At 46.4% G+C, this 20,582-nt stretch overlaps 1 protein-coding gene across 4 annotated transcripts in view; it reads right to left on the bottom strand.

Annotated features, from left to right (window-relative positions):
• Window positions 1-1,011: 1,011 nt before the first annotated feature.
• The window catches only part of PFAS (phosphoribosylformylglycinamidine synthase), a 39,592-nt gene continuing 20,021 nt past the window's right edge, over window positions 1,012-20,582 (bottom strand). For all 4 annotated transcript variants that reach the window (XM_053361228.1, XM_053361230.1, XM_053361229.1 and 1 more), the window contains exons 16-29: window positions 20,166-20,291; window positions 19,201-19,332; window positions 18,837-19,067; window positions 17,494-17,674; window positions 16,446-16,529; window positions 15,550-15,705; window positions 12,505-12,624; window positions 10,372-10,517; window positions 8,021-8,231; window positions 6,826-6,917; window positions 4,751-4,865; window positions 4,343-4,501; window positions 2,539-2,691; window positions 1,012-1,692 (exon numbers count right to left, since the gene is read on the bottom strand). In XM_053361228.1, coding sequence (XP_053217203.1) covers window positions 1,370-1,692; window positions 2,539-2,691; window positions 4,343-4,501; window positions 4,751-4,865; window positions 6,826-6,917; window positions 8,021-8,231; window positions 10,372-10,517; window positions 12,505-12,624; window positions 15,550-15,705; window positions 16,446-16,529; window positions 17,494-17,674; window positions 18,837-19,067; window positions 19,201-19,332; window positions 20,166-20,291 — 2,229 coding nt within the window. In that variant the 3' untranslated portion in view covers window positions 1,012-1,369. The remainder of the gene's footprint in view (window positions 1,693-2,538; window positions 2,692-4,342; window positions 4,502-4,750; window positions 4,866-6,825; window positions 6,918-8,020; window positions 8,232-10,371; window positions 10,518-12,504; window positions 12,625-15,549; window positions 15,706-16,445; window positions 16,530-17,493; window positions 17,675-18,836; window positions 19,068-19,200; window positions 19,333-20,165; window positions 20,292-20,582) is intronic.

Genomic DNA, 20,582 nt, shown 5'->3' with positions numbered 1-20,582 from the left:
TCCAATGCCTTTCAGTGTATGACTAACTGGATTTCTTGGGATCTCAGTGTCTTTGCTCAATGTACATCTGGTTTATGAGATCAGAAGCTCTGCATGAAATTGAGGGCTTTTGTCCTTCAAAGGCTTGTTTTTTTTTCCTTTCTGAGCACAGGAACACCAAATAATATGAGAGAAGAACAAGATTCCTGTATAAAACCTCATAAATCTGTGGTCAAATGCCAACAGACACCAGTGGAGGACTGCTGCCTTCTCATGAGCTGCTGAGTGGCCTGGAAACATTAAGAAGCTGCCTTTACACAGAGTCAGACCACCATCTAGCTCAGTATTGTCCACACTGACTTCTTGCATGCAAGAAAGATGCTCTACCGCCCTTCCCGTTACATCTGACTGGCCACAATGGAAATGGAATATTAGACTAGTTGGATCTTATTCCTAATCCAGCGCAGCTATTGTTATGTTCTTAACAAAGGAGTGCCTTATAACACATCCATTAAATGGCCTCTTTCGACTTCAGCTACTATGCATCTCACTGTAACATTGCATTTTCCCTCCTTCAGCATTACTGATTTTTTAAAAATGTGTGTGTCTTTTATTTTTATATATAATTTGGGATTTATGTCTTTTCCTATATTAAAGATTTTCCCGTGTATTTTGCCTTTGGGAGTAAGAAGTTGTAGTCAACAATTTCACTTTGCCACTTGACTTTCCACCAACCTTGATAATATCCTTTCGGAGGGAAAGACTTTTGATTGGGCGGGGAAACCTGTGGCTAGAAGACTGGGTTCAAATGGCAGAGGGCATGTTAGCCTGTATACCTTGGTTTACTAAACATTAAATTTAATATATATTTATTTACCAGTAATTAACTAATTAATTAATAGATGTATGCTGTGAACCCCCGGGCAGTTAACTCAAGTAAATGAAACAATTCAGTACACTCATACCACATCTGGGATTTTCTTTCCTAGTTCGCAATGGAAAACAACAACAGGCCACAGACACACAGATGCATATTTCTAAAGTCAAATTTGCTTTTATTGGCAATATAGAAACTCCATTGGTCCCACGTTGTTCCACAATTGGATTGGTACAAACCAACTTATTTATTGCACAATGTCACCCCCCTGTGCCCACTGGAGGGACTGCACATCCATTCTTCCTTGACCCCTCCCTAAGTTCATTCATATGTGTGTTGCGGGTGTGGGGGCTAGGGACCTAGACTATGTATGAGGATAACAGCACTGGAAAGTTTTGCATCCACAGCACAGGGACCGTGTCTAATCTAGTCTAGTCCAACTTGCAATTGATGGTGCAGTGTTAGCTTGTGAGTGGGTGTAGAAAGTTTTCAGAAAGGCAGCGGAAAGCAAGGTCAAGGCTGGCCCTGGGGATAGCGCAAGCACCACTCGCAGGCGTTCTGGAACATGCGGAGCCACGGGGAGACCTTCAGAGACTGGCGCCAGGAAGCGGGCATCCATGGCCACTGCCAGGGAAGGACACATCGCTCAGGGTGAGGCATCATTGCCAAGTGGCGCCCATCGGGAGAGCAAATGCCCGCAATGCCCAGTGGAGACCCATTGGGATTCATAGGGTACTCCTCAGTTGGCAAACCCTGGTCATCCACGTAGCGGAGAGGCGCCAAGCGAGCAGAGCGCACCTGGGCCAGGACTTCATCTGAGCCGAATCGCATCCGACCTGCAGGAAGAGGAAGCGGGAAAGGTGAGTGATGAGTCATGGACTCTCACAATATTTATGCGGCAGCCTCTCTCCATTGGCCTAATTACTCTCAGTCCAGTAGGAACTTGCAAATGGGACCACAAAGCCTTATGAACAAGGCAATTTTCTCAACGCTTTGTGTTGAATTCTAAAAACAAACAAACCAAGGGGGAATTTCATATTGGAATAGAATTTTCCCCAGGAGAACATGCACACACACGCAAGGTCTAGCAGTGGTGTTAGCATAAGTCAGAGGGATCACTGGACTTGAAAAAAGGTTTCTTTTCTCTTAACCCCATTCCCAATAGCTCCTCTTGATAAAGAGTGTGCATTGTTTAGCTTCTTGCATTTTGAGCTTTATGTCTTGGTTTTTTCATATTTGCATGCTTCTGTGTTATCTTAAAAAATGGAAATGTTTAAAAAATGAGAAAGGCGGCCTCCAGCTCCCAGTACTGAAGCTCATTAATTATTGTAATTATGTTACTGAAGCTCATTAATTATTGTAATTATGTTATTAAAAGTCAACGCTGTTACACGCACCAGAGCTCTAAGGGCAACATTTTGAATACATTTCTTCAAACATTACAGATAGCCAGTTAAAACTGCAAACATTTTATCTATCAATTAAGCATGTTTAATTCCTGTCTCTAAAATAAATATAATTTGTCATTTTACATATTACTGTATAACCCCTTAATTTTTTTTTATGCCTTTCAGAAATTATCGGTGTTTTATCCCCATTTCCGGTACTTGCACAGAAGGTTTTTCTAAATATAATTATGAACCCTCTCCCCACCCCACTCAATTTTTTAAAACAAGGATTACCTTCTCCATGTGCCACCCAGATGCCCAGGGTAGAACCAGCCATGCCCCGAAGCATCAGCGCCGGACTCTCCTCGATGCCGACGCTCACAAAACGAGACTCAAAGCGCCCAGAATTGTTGGGACTCAGCAGCACACCTGGCTGGATGGTGCCACCTGCAATAATAACCAAGATCAAGAAAATTTTTATATCTCTTTTTTTTAATTTCATATGATTTACATACTGCTTGGTTGTAAAAAAATAAAACAAACAAACCTCAGTAGGGTTTAAATAATACAATGACATTGTCGGTAAAAAAAGCTGAAGCAAGTATTTTTTTAAAATCAAAGAATGATTAATATCAGCAATAAGCTGGAAACATTAAAACATGTGTCAATGTTCTACATACCTGGAGAGGCTTGCCAAAGCAAATAAGTTTTTAGCAGGCAAGGAAAAGAGTACAGTGAAGCCGCCTGCCTATATCATGAGGCAAGGAGTTCCAAAGTGCACACTAAAAAGATTGATTTCTTACAGATTTAAGGCTGCAGGTCTAATCTCGCTTCCCTGGTCCATTAGGGCAAACAGGGTGTTGCCCAAACAAACAAATTCTGCCCCCACTTGCCCCTCTCCTTATTTACATACAGTCCAGGGGGCGCCCCTGGCTCTCAGCTCCCTCCTACTCCTGAGTCTCAGTGTTGCCCTTGCAAGGAGAAGGGAACATGATGGGGTCAAAACTAGAATTTGCTGGCTCTGCCTGTCCACTGGCGCTGGCTGCACAGAGTTTGCCTCTCTGCCTTCTACCAAGGGGCACCAGCCACCACTTATTTCTGAGCAGACAATGTTATGATTGTAACCGGAAATGCCACAATCCAAGATCTGTCACCCATGCCAACACCAGAGCAGTGGCAGTTCTCAGATTTCAGGGGCATCCTCTACAATGCTAAAATTCAGCACCAGCCCCTCCTTTTGTGCTCTGTTCTACAGCATTACTGTTGTGCAGTGCCCGTTGCGGCTGAACCAGTTGCACCATCCTCAAACCTCTCTTTGGCGATCACTCGTAGCCGAGGAAGATTGTCTTCCACAAACACAGTTTTAAAAGTGAGTCTGTAAGTGACTGTGGAGGCCTGGCTCCACACATCCTTCCACAGTGGGAACATAGGTTTCCGGGTGGGAGTTGATCACTGTGAGGGTTTTCCAAGCGTGCCTTCCTCTTAGCACATTTCTCCCTTTCGTCCCCATCTTCAAAACCCATGACACCTTTGGTAAAGACTGTTCTCCAATTGGAGCGCTCGCGGGCCAATGTTTCCCAGGATCCTCAAACTAAGGTTACCAGATTTTTTTTTCAATGAATCCGGGGACACTTTTCAATTTCAATGGATTTTGTATGGGGACTGATTTGTAAATCTGGGGGCTGTCCCAGGGAAACGGGGGCGTCTGGTAACCTTACCTCAATCCACCTTTGACCAGAGCAGCATTCAGGGTGCAAAGCAAGCATACCCTCACTCCAAGTCTAAGTACTTAATTCGTTCCGGAGGTCTGTTCTTAACCTGAAACTGTTCTTAACCTGAAGCACCACTTTAGCTAATGGGGCCACCCGCTGCTGCCGCACAACCGCCGTGTGATTTCTGTTCTCATCCTGAAACAAAGTTCTTAATCCAAGGTACTATTTTCTGGGTTAGGGGAGTCTGTAACCTGAAGCGTATGCAACCCGAGGTACCACTGTAAAAAGCCCCCAACAGATGGCAATCCAATCTCTGATTCAACGCCCCTAGTGAAGAAGAGGGCACCATCTTCGGAGGGAGTCCATTCCACTATCAACTCGCTTACCTTCATCTTGCACATCAGCGCTTTTGGTCCCCACCCAGCCTAGCAGTCCCATCAGCTGGCAGCCATTGCAGATGCCCAGGCTGAAGGTGTCTCTGCGCCGATGAAAGGCCTGGAACTGAGCCTGTGCCCTGCGGTTAAAGGTCACCGAGGCTGCCCAGCCTGCAAGCAAGAAAAAAGGAGATGAATTGTCTGGATTTTGCAAGCCCTTCCGGACCGCACGCCAAAGACCCCACAGCTATCGTGGCATCAGCGGCAACAGCATCTCCCAAAGAGCATGAGGCAGGTAGGAACCCCCTGTCCAAAACCCAGCAACAAGGCCGCCATCCCTTGCCACAAGATTGGGTGGAAGCTTTCTCCTCGACCCGAGGCAAGCGGACAGCCCCGTTCCTTGCAAGAGGCAAGGCTGACCTTTGGCAGAACCCAAAACATCTGCGTAGCTGAACCCTCCGACAAACACCAGGCCACGGAAGGAGTCCAGCGTCATCTCGCCCGAGCACAAGTCTTGCATGGTGAGGTCCCAGACCTGAAGTGAGGGCGGAGAGAGGACAATAAACAGGAGGCCTTTCAGGAAGGGAGGAGATCGAAGTGACAGAAACATTGCGGGGAGGAGATCCAACTCCTTGCGTGAGGTTCCTGTTCCTTCAGTTTTTTGGTGATATCCAATGTTAAAGTCCTACTGAGGGGAGACCCGCTGAAATGACTTACGTCCATTAATCTCAATGAACCTACTCCATGTTGTGTGGCGTAGTGCCAGGCTATGACCTGGGAGACCAGGGTTCAAATCCTCACTCAGCCATGAAGCTCACACTCAGCCTGGTCACTCAGCCTAACCTACCTCACAGGGTTTGTTGCGAGGATAAAATGAGGAAAGAGGAGAACCACGAATACAAATCTTGAGTTCCTCAGAGGAAAATATGGTACAGTCATACCTCGGGTTGTAGTTGCTTCAGGTTGAGTGCTTTCAGTTGCGCTCCGCAGCGACCCGGAAGTAACAGAGTGTTACTTCCAGGTTTTGCCGTTCGCGCATGCGCAGACGGTCAAAATGACGTCACGCGCATGAATCGTGACCCGCAAACACGGATCGTGTTCACTTCAGGATGCGAATGGGGATCTGGAACGGATCCCGTTCGTATCCAGAGGTACCACTGTATGTTAAGTGTAATAAATAACTAAGACAGGGGTCAGCAAACAAATTTAGCAGCAGGCCAGTCCACTGTCCCTCAGACCTTGTGTTGGGCTGGAGAAGCGGCACTGGGGGGGGGCTGGAAGACGAGGCATGGGGGGGCAAGTAGTCCTCCTCCCCACCCTCTGCACTTACCTGCCCAGGGGCTACCGCCACAGCTGCCGCTTCTTGTGGGTAGGCAGACTGAGCTCGTCCGCTCCGCTCTCTGGCCCACAGGAGCACTAGGGTGGTGGCGGCGACGGAAGGAAAAGGCCGAGTGGTGGTGGTGGCTCTGCCAATCAAACACCACGCCTGGTTTACCTCAGGGCAGCATGAGGACATCTCTGCCAATCAAACACCACTGAGTTAACCAGGCATGGCGTTGGATAGGCAGAGCCGCCACCACCACTCGGCCTTTTCCTTCCGTCGCCATCACCCGGAGTCTCGGCTTCACAGCGGGTTCTGGCTTCACAGCACGGGCCAGATGCAGGACCCAGGGGGGGCCTGATCTGTCCCGGGGACCTTAGTTTGCCTTTTGCTCTCTTAGTAGTCTGATGTGCACTGTCTGTGACCTTTGTCTCTTTCGATTAAACATTGTGAAGAAGAAGAAGAAGAGTTTGGATTTGATATCCCGCCTTTCACTCCCTTTAAGGAGTCTCAAAGCGGCTAACATTCTCCTTTCCCTTCCTCCAACACAACAAACACTCTGTGAGGTGAGTGGGGCTCAGAGACTTCAGAGAAGTGTGACTAGCCCAAGGTCACCCAGCAGCTGCATGTGGAGGACCGGAGACGCGAACCCGGTTCCCCAGATTATGAGACTACCGCTCTTAACCACTACACCACACTGGCCACACACACATTGTGCAAGGGGAAAGTGACGTGGTAGAAACAGGTGCCAAAATAACCTTGTACTACCCCTTGATCTCGGGATTGGAAGATGTGTAAAGGTCACAGTCCAAAATGTATTTGACTGGTTTTGCATACTGTGCTAATAAAGAGCCTCCGCAGAGCTAGCTGGCAGCTTGCTTACGCACAGTTCACGTGATGACCAACACCTGACTCGTGCCTTCACTTCAGCTGAACCAAGACACAGTTATTCCACTTGTCAATGGCCGAGATCCACCTCCAGTGCCAGAGATCATTTTATGCCTCTGAGTGCCATCACAAGAGGGGAGAGTGTATCTGCTTGGCCGCTGTGAGAACAGAATGCTGGACCTGGGGCCTGATCCTGCAGGGCTCTCCTGACATTATTAGGTTAGAGATCTTCATCTCAAAGCACTTGTGGGCGATGCCGTCACTAAATCCACATTGGTCTGCTCACCTGGAAGCCACCCATGAGGAGCGCTGCCACCATTTCACGGTCCCCGTTACTCCCTTCTTCACGAAGGATGGCGACACGGGGGGCAGGAAGGGCTGTAGGGAAAAGACACACGGTTTGTTGTCATCCCTTCACGATTAGGCTGCAAGGTTTTACCATGAACAATTAATCGATTTCACAATTCAAAATAAAGTCAACTAAAAAAAGTGGCCTTACTGATTAAAAGGTAAAGGTACCCCTGCCCGTACGGGCCAGTCTTGACAGACTCTGGGGTTGTGCGCCCATCTCACTTAAGAGGCCGGGGGCCAGCGCTGTCCAGAGACACTTCCGGGTCATGTGGCCAGCGTGACAAAGCTGCATCTGGCGAGCCAGCGCAGCACACAGAAACGCCGTTTACCTTCCCGCCAGTAAGCGGTCCCCATTTATCTACTTGCACCTGGGGGTGCTTTCAAACTGCTAGGTTGGCAGGCGCTGGGACCGAGCAACGGGAGCGCACCCCGCCGCGGGGATTCGAACCGCCGACCATGCGATCGGCAAGCCCTAGGCGCTGAGGCTTTTACCCACAGCGCCACCCACATCCCGGCCTTACTGATTAAGTCAACTCAAAAAGTGTTCTTGATTAAGTGGGCAGGGGTTTTTTAAAACATAATTTTTAATACAGGTACAGTCAAACCTTGGCTCCCAAACGCCTCTGTTTTGGAACGCTTCGGCTCCCAAATGCCGAAAACCCGGAAGAAAACGCTCCGGTTTTCAAACATTTTGGAAGCCAAATGGACTTCCGGAACAGATTACATTTGACAACCAAGGTTTGACTGTATCACATCTCAGAAGATGAATCCCCCATTTCCTCTCGCAAAAGGATGTGTCTCCTAAGATCATGGCTACAAAGGCTCATGCATGTGTTGTCCAAAGCTAATAAAGTATACACTTCTCCCTTCATCACCACTGTTTTTACCCAAATGCAAATGCAATCAATTAATTTGCTAAAATTAATCTGCTAAGAGGTCAGGCAACAGCTCTATTTCCTTTTTCTCAGGATGGTATCTAGTGCTAGCCCAACTCAGGGTAGACCAACTGAAGTTCATTTTGCCTAGGTAAGTGAGGCTCCTTCCTTTCAATGTGTCGACAACTTTTACTCAGGTAACAGGCGGTCTCCCCCTTTCCCCACCCCTCTTCTTGGCCCTGGTCTGCCCCATACCCATTTCCTGCAGCAGGGGAAGTTCTTCCTGGGGGTTAAAGGTCAGGGTGTAGCTGGGCTCCGTGCGCTTGGTCAGCCCTGCCTCTTCTTGGGCCACACAGTCCGCGTTGGCTTGCAGCCTCTCCAGCTGGAAGCTGGTGTCTTCCCACCAGCCGCGCAAGGTGGACACTTTTTCCGCCAACACTTCCTGGCCGTTCACGGTGACCTGGATCTGCAAAGCGTCACAACAAGGCAGCAAATTAGCAACACAACAACAACAAAAAGCAGGGGGCATGGGCAGTGGGAGATGGAAAAACCGTAAAGAGGGGAGTAAGTGGACTGGCATTACAAGCTACAAGAATTTGCTGAAATGGCGCAGTTGACAAACACCCTGAGAGGCAATTCTAAACAAAAATTTATGGGAAAGTGGGATAGATATAAAACCTATGTTCAAAAATACAGTAAAGCTTCGCTATCTATGCTGGCATTTGATTGACGTTGGAGTGAGACTGAGTTGAGAAATAAGACTAAGAGCACATATTGATATAGGAATGTATTAGATAAACTGCAAAGAAATATACAATAATAAGAGTACATTCATTTGTAAAAAAAGGAATATACAACGGGATAGACAGGAAGTCTAGTGTGTTGGTATGTATATGATTTGGGGGGGGGAATTGTTTTTGTTTTTTCTCTTTGTTCTTTTTTATTTTCTTTCTAGGTATATAAAATTTGTATATAATTTTTGTATACATGTTGGAAATTACATTGTAGTAAGTCCTGTAATGTAATATGACAACGTTTAGCGATGTAATGTAAGAATGTTAACAAATAAATAAAATGCAAATTTAAAAAATAAAGAGGGGAGTAAGTGTGAAGACCAAGTCCCTGCTTGGCCATGAACACAAGAGGAGTCTCCTGGATCAGGCCAAAGGCCCATCAAGCCAAGCATCCTGCAGGAGTTTTCACAGCATGCCTGCAGGAAACCAACAAGCAGGATTCGAATGCAAGATCCCTCTCCCCTGCTGTGGTTTCCAGCAACTGGTATTCAGAAGCACGGCTGCCTCCAACTGTTGCGGGCAGAGCCTAGCCATTGTGACTAGTAGCCCATCAATTGCCCTCTCCTCCGTGAATTTGTCTAATTCCCTTCTAAAATTATCCAAGTTGGAAGAACGCTTCGTATGTGGTGGACCTGTGAAAGGGTAAAAGAGTATTGGGAAATAATTTACAGTGGTACCTCAGGCTAAGAACTTAATTCGTTCTGGAGGTCCATTCTTAACCTGAAACTGTTCTTAACCTGAAGCACCACTTTAGCTAATGGGGCTTCCCACTGCTGCCACGCGATTTCTGTTCTCATCCTGAAGCAAAGTTCTTAACCTGAGGTACTATTTCTGAGTTAGCGGAGTCTGTAACCTGAAGCATCTGTAACCCAAGGTACCACTGTATAATGAATTGGGGGGGAAATGTTTAAAAGCACCTTTCCCCCCAAAAAAACACCAGAGTCCTTTTTGTTGGCGATGATTCAGATGGAAATTCCCAGGTGTCAAGAAAGGCTATTTATGTATGCCACTACTGCGGCCTGTGTTTTGTTAGCCCCAAAATGGAAAATGAGAGAGGTCCCAGCTAAAGAAGAATGGCAACTTAAACTGATCGAATACGTGTAGCTTGCTGATCTAAATTATAGAATAAGAGAACAAAAAGAACATACGTTTAAAAAAGAATGGAAAATGTTTATTGAATATATGGGGGGAAATTGTGTACACTTGAAAACGTTGGCAGCATTAGGATAAATTCAATAGTGTAAATAAGTTTTGATGGATGTAATAACGGAATACTGAATGGTTTAGTTTATATAAAATATGCAGGGATTTATGGTATGCAAAATTAACCATGGAAAGAGAAGAAGTTATTGATATTTTAAGGTTGTCTAAATGAATATTCTAAATCGTAAAACAGAAAAGTTAATAAAAATTTACAGATCTTATATTATTTATAACAGAACCATCCAAGTTGGTGTCCATCACTGTGGGAGTGAGTTCCATAGTTTAACCATGAAGCTCACTGGGTGACCTGGGTAGCCTAGCCTACCTCACAGGCGTGTTGTGCAGATAAAAGGAGGAAGAGTGGAAGAACCCTGCACGCCACCTCCTCAGAGAAACGGGGTTGGATATAAATGCAATAAATAACTAGAAAGGGTTTGTTTGTTTGTTTTACTCGAAAGTTGTGTTTGTGTGGTATCCTTTGTGAGCTGCCTCAGAGGTTCTTTCTTGGTTGAAAGGCGGCCTGGAAAATTATCTCTAACAGCAACCCTTTAAGCAATTCTTCCCCCACCAGCCCCGCTGCTGCCCCACAGGGCTCACACCCACACTCACCATAGCATTAGGGCCCCGGGGGCCTGAATGCCCGACTGGCACGCACCGCACGCCAGCCCGCCGGTACCGTTGGCAGACGTCGGCCGCTGCTGCACGGGGCACCTCCAACACCAGGCCCAGCTCCTCGGCAAAGAGGACATCAAGGGCTGAGGGAAGAGAGGAAGTGTGACTGTGTTAGGGTGAGGGAACTGGAAAAGGACAAGCAAAACAACAATGGAAGGTTGCAGGGAAGGGCGCTAGTTAATTTAAGAGGGGAAAGGCAAGTAAAGAGGCCAGGACATTATAGAGGACCATGAAAAGTTCTCCTCCTTCTTCTCACAATCCAGTGGAGGTCATCCGATGGAGCTATCCGGGACTGGGCAGAGGAGGAATGGTGGAGACTACTTCCCCATCCTGACCCTTCCAGGGAGAACGAAGAGGAAAACACTATAGATTTACAGCAGGGGTTTGAGGGAGGTCGCAGCTCAGAGGCAGATGAGGAGGAAAGTTGGGAAATCATGGGAGAGCATTAGAAAGCATTCCAGACCCTCCATCGCCCGGAACCCGGCAAGCCTTAAAAGTAGAAGAGCAAAGAGCTCAAAGACAGAGGGCACGTAGAGGAGGAGGTGGTGATGATGATGATGAAAGAGGAGGTAGGAGAGACGGGAGGATAGAGATTCCCTCAGGACAATGCCATTATCCAAGAGGCTGGATTCTATAGCCTCTCTCTGTAAAGACTGAAGAAGAAAAATAGACTGTAAGAAACTTTTCCTTGTCTTTATACTTTCCTGGGCAACCAGCTGGGAGCTGCTGGCAGCACCCTGACATGAGCTGAATGCTGGAAGATTCAGAAGAGACACAATGCCGAGTCAAATAGGGCTGGCGCGACCATAGGACAAAGGGAGGAAACCGCCTCAGGCGGCAGAAACTGAGGGGTGGCAGCAGCACCTCATTGGCTGTTCCCCTCAAAATCAGGAGAGCATTGTACCCCCTAACCCAGCCAGCGACCCTTAGATGTGGTGCTGCTCTCTTGTTGCTGGAGCTGAAGTCTGAGTCAGCTCTCGATCTTTCTGAACGTGGAAGGGGGCGCCATCTTGTCCTTTGCCCTAGGCATCAAAGATGTCTTAGGCCAGAGTCTGATAGTCAAAGGACATGATTCACCATAGCCACAAGAAGTGGCGACGGCCATCAATTCAGACGGCTTTTACAAAATGAGTTTTGTAAATTTCAGGGAGCATAGGGCAACCGGTGACTGCTAGTCAGGATGGCTGGTATATACCACTTCCAGGTTCCAAGGCCTCTCTGAATGCCAATTGCTGCTACACCTATGGCCTGCAATGACTACCAGTGCCTCCTTCTTTGTCTTAGCCTTGCTTCTTGCAGAACTCAACAGGGAGGTGGATGGGAACAGAATTGGCTCTGCCTGCTCTGGGCTCTGGCGCCACCTGCTGTCGGCTCCCAGCTTTCCACCTCATCAGACCCAATGGACAGCAGCTGCAGCTGCATTCTCAGATCAAGGAAATCTTTTCATCCTTCTCCACCCAACGTTCTCCATGCCCTTCTTTTCTTTGTTGTTTAGTCGTGCCCGACTCTTCGTGACCCCATGGACCAGAGCACACCAGGCACTCCTGTCTTCCACTGCCTCCCGCAGTTTGGTCAAACTCATGCTGGTAGCTTCGAGAACACTGTCCAACCACCTTGTCCTCTGTCGTCCCCTTCTCCTTGTGCCCTCCATCTTTCCCAACATCAGGGTCTTTTCCAGGGAGTCTTCTCTTCTCATGAGGTAGCCAAAATATTGGAGCCTCAGCTTCACAATCTGTCCTTCCAGTGAGCACTCAGGGCTGATTTCCTTAAGAATGGAGAGGTTTGATCTTCTTGCAGTCCATGGGACTCTCAAGAGTCTCCTCCAGCACCATAATTCAAAAGCATCCTTCTTTTCTACCCCTGACCAACTCTCCCGCTCATGCTTTGATCTCAAGGCACTATCCCAGCTACCCCTGCCCTGCACAATCATTTGCCAAGACTTCCCTTTGACGCTCTCTCTCTCCCCACTGAATATCTTGTTCCAAATCAGCCAATCTCCGACAGCAACCCAAGCTCAGTGCCACCCTCAAACTCCCATGCCACAACTCCTCTTCTCCCTAACTCACTGACCATTGACTCCAGGCGCCCCCAGTTCGATGTGGGCACCGCAGTTCCCGGCAAAGGCCATTTCTAGCATGCAAGTCAAGAGGCCACCGTCGCTCACGTCATGCCCTGCGGAAATCACTGCGTCTGTGGGAGAGAGAAAGAAATTCATCTGTGTCACTTCCGGGTTGGCGCCATTGTTTAATGGCGGATTCCCTCCGAGCTCCGGAGGGAATCGGCTCCGTAGCGTCTGGGTCTGGCCGCTGCGGCGAAGCGGGGACCCTTAAAATCACAGGCGCGGATGCCTGTGAACACAGAGACTCGGCGGGCACCATTTGCGCCCCCCCAATCCGCGCCGGAGCCTTTTTAAAGGCTTCGGAACGGAGGCAGGGTGAGGCGTGGTGCTGAGAGTACTCCCTCGCCTACGGAGTGAAGCCGCAAGCCATAGACAGAGAGCGCCAACTTCTTCCAAGACCGACTGGACTCTAAAATATAAACCCGTGAGTAATACGGAGATTGGAACGTTAAAAAACTTAATTCTGGATTTGGAACGAGCGGGAAGGGGCTAAAAAGGAAGTCACCCCCCCCTCTTTGTAAACAATTTAAAGCAAAGGACTGGGCAACTAAGGTCGAGAGAACCTGTTTTTTAGTGAAAAGATCTTGATTTCACGGTTTTGACATTATAAGGATTTACTGGAGGATAAAAAGAATTTGGGGACTGAAATTTCACACCCCCCCCGAGACCCGGGAACGTTCTAAGAGAAAGTCTGTTGCATGGAAGATTTTGACAGCTGTCAAGAGAGCTGCGAGTCAGCTAGTTGCCAGCTGGAAAAAGAGAACATTGTTTCTGCTGTTTTTGTTGCATTATTTGAAAATAACGAGGGCTGATACAAATTAACTGGACTTTTGGTTTTGAGCTGAAAGGAATATTAAGGAACTAAAATCCCCCTAGAGGGGTAATAGGGATACTACATTACAAAAATGGCTGGAGTACGTAAATTTCAAGCAGAACTGGATAGAACACTCGCTCTCTTGGGAAACTTGAAAGATGAATACAATGTTATGTCTACAAAGATATCACTACTACACTGGACAGTGAACAACAGTTTTGAGCCTGATAAGGACTTGAAACAGGAAGCCTACTTAACTGAACAAGTAAATGAAACTGAAAGTGCAGAAATGATGGAGCAAGGTGCTGTCTTTGAAGAAAATGAAGGAGAAGCAGGAGATGTGCAGGAGTTAAAGGAGAGTTATAATATGAGGCCTGACATGATGATAAAAAAGGACAATAAAAATTGGATGTGGAAAGCCTGGTCTGAATGGGAGATTATAAATCTGCGGAAGGTGAAAGCTGGAGCCTTGGGGACACCTGGATCTGTAAGAAATCTGAAACAAGAGTTGGAGCCCCCCATAGGCTTTGCGTTCAAGTATGGAAGACTGGCTGGAAGCAACAAGGATTCTGCTGGGCCGGACCCCCTCCGAGACCTGGGGTTTAACATTAAGGACCATCAAAGAGACCGGCAGAAAGGAACTGAGAGAGATAAAAGGGCCTCGGACGTGAGGTCTCCAGGCTAAATAAATAATATAAAGACTGATGGACATTGGTTGGGGACTGGAACCGGGAAAAAGGGCGGGTGGAGGTTGGGAATCCAAAGGGCACATAAGGATAATTTGTTCTTCTTTTCATTTTTAATTAGGGGTAAGGAAATTGGGTAAATCGTGGAAGGGAAATTTTGGTCGACTTTAGGAAAAAGGTTTAAGAACAATTAATGAGGTATAAGTATTGATGTGTGTTTTTAATAAGGTAAAATTGGTTTCTTCTTTTTTAAATTAATTGAAAATAAGATTGTAAAAAATAAATGGAGGAAATGGAAAAAAGAAGCAAAGTAAAATAATGGTATGTTAGAATAAATGTATAAATTAAGGTAAAGAAATAAGTTAAGGACTTGCTGAACTGATAATTTAAATTGGAATACAAGAAGGGGAGGTGTGAGGAGGTCTGAGAAATAAGGTTAAGAACAATAAGTATGAATAATTTTATGTGTTTCTTCTCTATTTTTTCTTTTTTTGTTGTTGTTTAATTTTGTTATGTATTTTTGTATCTTTCTTTTGTTTTGTTTATTTTTTGTTCTTGTTTAATTTTTGAAAATGCTAATAAATATTTAATTAAAAAAAAAAAAAGAAATTCATCTGTGTGGCAGAAAAAATTTGTCTGTGTGGCCGAGTGCTGTCCTCAGCTTTGTTAAAAACACACACAAGAGAGACTTTGCTACTGGAACAGCAGCTTCTGCAGTCCCAAGAACCTCATGTTTTATTTAATTTGAAAAGGAAGTTTCTAGTATAGATAGGAAGCTGGCTTGTACACAACACGGGGCAAGGTAAGAGCAGGATCTGTAGAAGTCAAAGAGCTTGACTTCATAGCCCTGCAAAACTTGTTACCCCTTCCTTTTATTTTTATTTTTGACAAAGTAATAATAATAATAAAAATGTGCACCCTACCCCCAAGACAATTCCATTGTAACTATCTAATCTCCCAAAATGTCAAAACCTCTTGCGATGGTTTGACCCCTTTCCGTTTTAACAGTACAAATTCTACAAATTGCCCCTTCCTTATGGCAAACAGAAGCAGAATTACACATAATAATAATAATAATAATTTATTATTTATACCCTGCCCATCTGGCTGCGTTTCTCCAGCCACTCTGGGCAGCGTCCAACAAAAGATTTAAAATACATTAATAAGCACATACATGCACCTGTGCTCAGTTTACCCAGGTCACAGAGTATTCCTTTTTCTTTGGTGCAGAGTTCAGATTACAGTACCCCCAAATCCTCTTTCCCATCACAGAAGTATAAGGGACCTGCTTCTTCTTTCCACCTTCCTCCTGCCTCCTGCTATGGCTCAGAGGTGGAGTGCTTGCCTTTCATTTAGGTGTGTTTAGAGTGCCTTTACCCAATGGGGAATTATAAGCAATTATTTAGGTATCTTGTACCAGAGACTGGGACTGGCAGGGCTGCGTCTGGGGGTGGGCAGGCCAGGGGTGACCCTGTCCTCGTTCAATGCATGCTTACCTTGTAGCAGACTCTGGGTGACTTGGAAGCAGGAAACAAGGGTGCTGGGATTATCCAGGTCTGGCGATATGTCCCCCAGCTGAGAGAAGCACTGGGCCAGAGCGCTGCCCCCCAGGCGGTGCCGATCAGGACAGATTGCCACGTGAAGAAGGGTCCCTGAAAAAATGCCCAAGAAATCAGCGAAGAGGACAAAATGGCTGTCTTGGATTTTTCCTCTCTCCACTGCAAAACACCTACAAAAAGGGGTCTGGAAGAGATCTAATTGTTGTCAGCACTTAGTACATATTATCCTTTATGGTGGGAAGGCAAGTTGGTGCAGTGTTTTTGGAATTTGATTTTGACAGATATGTTAAATACTACTAAAGAAGCCATTGCTTCTTGTCTGAAAGGGATGTTACTGGATATTTTTGATTATGCCAATGTAGATCCGTTGCCAAAAGAATTGGTCTTATATCCGATCTTAAGAAGGAATTGCAACAGAATGGAAAAGAAGCCCAAAATCTTACACGAGATGCTTGGCATCACACCCTCTGGAATAGCTAAAATAGAGAAAACACTGCAGTTCGTTCGACTCCTGAAACCGTTTGAAAACCAAGGCATGGCTTCCAATTGGTAACAGGAGCTTCCTGCACTCAAGCGGAAGCTGCGCCGAATGTTCAGCTTCCGAGAAAAGTTCAAAAACTGGAACACTTACTTCTGGGCTTTCGGCATTCGGGAGCCGATTTGTTTGTCAACTAAGCCGTTCGAGAACCAAGGTTCCACTGTATTAGCAAATATTCTACAAGTCATTCCCTAAAGCAGTGGCTCTCAAAGGGTGTGACGTGCCACAGTGATGAGGTGGGAGAAGATGGTGAGTGTGGCAGAAAGATGTTCTTCTCATCAGCTCTTGACTTTACCTTTTCCATCTGGACATTTGAGGTCAGGGGTCACCGTAGCAGTGATATCTGGACAGACAGCATAAGCTGAGATGACAAGTGTTCCTGGGAAAAGGAGCATAAAGGTGGAGGGAGAAGAGTTGGAAATGGAGAAAATATGCAGAGTGTTAAAGCACATTTATTGAGAGCTAGGAAAACATCCAAAGTCGCCTGCAGTCAAGCTACAAGGTGCAGCTTGTTAGGAAATAACAACACCCTTCTTCTCCCTGTCCAGGGGGACCAAAAGTCAAGCAGCCACAGGGGATTTTTCTGAGCTTGTTTGACAAGGTGCAACCACAGGGAAAACTTAGAAGCTGCCTCTAGCTCCTGTGTTTTTGACAGAATGTCCCATCGGCCCAAGGAGCGGGGAGATCTATTTCCCGGGAGACTAGACAAAGCTAGAGCCTAACCTTTTTCTCTCCCTTTCAAAAGTGTTTCTGCAGACTTGGGTTTATGCCTCTATAGTTACAATCCACATTCAGTTGATTTGGAAAATGTTTGTGCATCTGTGCACATATGCGAAACACACACACAGAGACACACACACACACACACACACACACATATATATATATTGCGCAAGTACACTAGCAACCTCATACCTGGCATTGCTCAGAAGTGCTAAGATTTTTTTAAAAAAAAATCTGCAGTTTTGAAGTCAGCGGTTAAAACTGGTGCAGTTTCGAAATGTCAAGTTCACTACTTTTACTCAAAAGGGCTTGCAATTTTATCCAAACACTGATGAATACCTGCTCCTTTAGCTCAGGAACCATCTGGCAAAATTTGGTTACAATATCTTAAAAGTTGTCTGAATGCCTATCAGAAGCTGGTCTTTCCAAAATAAGTAGCAGAGATGGCTTGGAAAGGCAGCAAAAATATGAAAAGGGCAAGGGAGGAGTTGAAAATGAAAAAAAGAGAGGACAAAACAAGCCTCAGATAAAATAACCCTCCGAACTTGAGGAGAGCATTTTTATTTTGGAGGAAGGGCGCAACCACCCTATCCCTTAGCAGAAGCTTTTCTGTTCCTCACCAGGTGCCTTAACGGTCTCCGTGCCAACGCGGGCTGCCATGCTGAGGGAGTCCTTGCCGCCGTCCACAGCCACGCCCAGCTCACCCATCACAGAGCACATGGCCCTGCAGGCCTCCGCCAAGGCAGCCCCTTCGCCAGGCAACTTGGCTGCCCACATCCAATTCCCGCTGCATTTCACGTCCTGGAAGGACACAAAAGTCGCCGCCACATGTACAGAGAGGTTAGGCAACTGTGGGAAGGAGGCGGTTGCCCGTACGGCTAGCCTCCAACTCTAGCACACAAATTAATGTTTTATATTTAAAACGCTTAGAGGTTTCATAAGAGAAATGCGTTGATTTCAGTGTGTGATCTACACAGAATATGATCAGAGACTAGGGCTGGGCGATATCTGGTTTTCAACATCGTGATATGTCACCAAGCTAAACACGATATACCGATATATCACCATGTCTGAAATAAGCATGGAGCTACATAGAGGCATTGGCTGGCTTCAGTTTCCCCCTTTTAAAAATGTTTGCATAACACACACATCACGATTCACGATATATTGCCAGTGCAAAAATTATGAAACTTGATATGGACTTCAAACCGGTTTGGGACGATATGTTGATATATTACCCAGCCCAATCAGAGGCAACCCATTATCTGAAAGTTTGTGTATTATTCAGATTTAACACAGTCTTTGCCAATGTGCCCCCCTGCCTACTCTCCTGAGATGTTGGAGACTACAACTCCCAGCCAGTATGGCGCAAATGGGAGTTGCAGCACAAAACATTTGCAGGGCCTCAGGTTGGCCAATTTAACAGATTTCCTGGCCCCTTTAGGCTAGTGTGCAACGTAAAATAAAGTAATATGATAAGTAGTAAAGAAAACCAATCAGCAGCCATGTTGGTTATTGCACAAAATTATATAATGAAAGCAGCCTTTCTTAAAACTAAAAACACCACAAAATGCCACAGCTTCTAGTAAAATGAGGGCATTGAGAAGACTTTTGCAGAGTGAAAAGCTAGTCACCCTCTCTCAGCCTAGTCCACCTTGGATAAACTGAGAGGAGGGAAAACTGAGATACAGTGGTACCTCAGGTTAAGGACTTAATTCATTCCAGAAGTCCGTTCTTAACCTGAAACTGTTCTTAACCTGAAGCACCACGTTAGCTAATGGGGCTTCCCACTGCTGCCACGCGATTTCTGTTCTCATCCTGAAGCAAAGTTCTTAACCTGAGGTAATATTTCTGGATTAGTGGAGTCTGTAACCTGAAGCATCTGTAACCTGAGGTACCACTGTATTAAGGCAAGAAGGGAAAATGTCAGGGGTGGGGCGGGGTGGGGTGGGGACTGCCTCACCTTAAGGTCAGTGACCCGAGCGAAGACCAAGTTGGTGAGGGCCTCTGCCACAGACAATCGGGCACCGGCTGCGGGGTCAATGAGCCCTTTGATAGGCTGCTCCCCAATGGCCGTGGCTCCTCCCACCGTCTCAAAAGGGGAGAGGGCCACCACGGCGACGTCCGCCAGTGGGGTGTGAAGGGGGCCGACGCACTGTTGTTGAGCCACCAGGCCCGTCACTGAGCGATCGACCTGTACCAGAGGGAGAAGGGCAGAGGGAAAAAGAGGAGAAAAACGAATCAGCAGAAAATATACCTTCCCTCCATTTTTAAAAAAGATGGCTGGGTTAAAAGAACCCAGAGGCGCAAATCTGTGAGGCATTTACCTTGTTGGTCAAGTAGCGCTTGCTCGCCACAGACGGGAGCCTGAGCACACGCTGGAGGGCGTCCGACACACTAAGGCCACGGGGAAGCGACAGAGGCCTGAGGTCTCGGTGGACATGATTCAAAACAAATTCCTGGTTGGCAGAAATCATCACCATTGTTTGTTCATTTATGACACGTCCTCACCACTAAGAAAATGTCTCAAAGCAACTGACAAGTCCGCAAAACGGCTTGAGAACGCATTTTTTAAATAAAAACAACATCTCTATACCAAATACAAAAGAACAAAGTTCCTGAAAATATTCATCCAATAAGTATAAAAGGGACAGGTCCTAACTAGCTGAAGGAATTAACAAGAATGGACACAGGATATTGGAATCCAAGCCAAAGCATTTTAGAGAAGGAATGGGAGGGTGGCAACACGAGAACGGGCTTTTTCTGTGGCGGCTCACCTGGCGCCTTCACTATAGATCTTTAGGCGCCAGTCAAAAAACATTTCTCTTCAACCAGGCATTTGGCTGATTAACATCCTATGGCTTTTCAAATACATTCGTGGGAGAGGGATTGGTTTGTTTTCCTTTTCCTTTGTATTCTGTATTTTGTGTTTTTGTCTCACGTTTTTATGCTGTGAACCACCACTGTGATCTACGAATGAAGGGCGGTATACAAATTTAATAAATAATAATAGTATCACAGATTCAAAGCATCAAGATCTACTGAGGGGGTGGGGCAACTTATGGCCATCCAGATGTCTTTGGACTTTGGACTCTGACTCCCATCAGTCCCCAGGCAGCCTGGCCAGTGGTAAGGGAAGATGGGAACTGTAGTCCAATGTCTGGAAGGCAAAAGGTTCTTCCACCCTTGGTCTACTGGGACACCTTTAAACAGATGTTTTACCAAAACTTTTCTTTGGGGATGGCAGGGCAGGGGGAGGACACACACACACACACACATAGGTGTGCCATACCTTGCGTGGCATCTTGCCAAGGACCCATTCCAGCATCAAGTTCACAGGAGTGGCTCTCCCTCCAACCTGCCCCTTCTCCAGCTCCACGTCGCTCGCCGGGACCTTTGTGTCGTCAACTAACACAATCTGTCAAGAGTTCGCCCAGAAGAAGGAAGAGGAGTCACTTTTACAGACCACCCGCTTCCCAAACTGTTCTGCCTTCAAACCTTCCCAATCCCTTCTCTCCCTTCTTGGATTTTGGCACTCAACTTTAACCTCTCCCCAGTTTCCCAGGCCCAAACAACGTCTGCCCCACACCAGGAGCGGAAAACCAACCATCGCAGTGAAGGTTTACACTCCTAAAATCTAGCACGCACTCTCTCTCTCTATATATATATATAAAGTCAGGGTCTGGACAGAATGCTAAACTGTGTTCAT

Source organism: Podarcis raffonei, chromosome 13 (assembly GCF_027172205.1).
Source record: "Podarcis raffonei isolate rPodRaf1 chromosome 13, rPodRaf1.pri, whole genome shotgun sequence".
NCBI lineage: Eukaryota > Metazoa > Chordata > Lepidosauria > Squamata > Lacertidae > Podarcis > Podarcis raffonei.
This window is presented reverse-complemented; position numbering and strand designations above follow the sequence as displayed.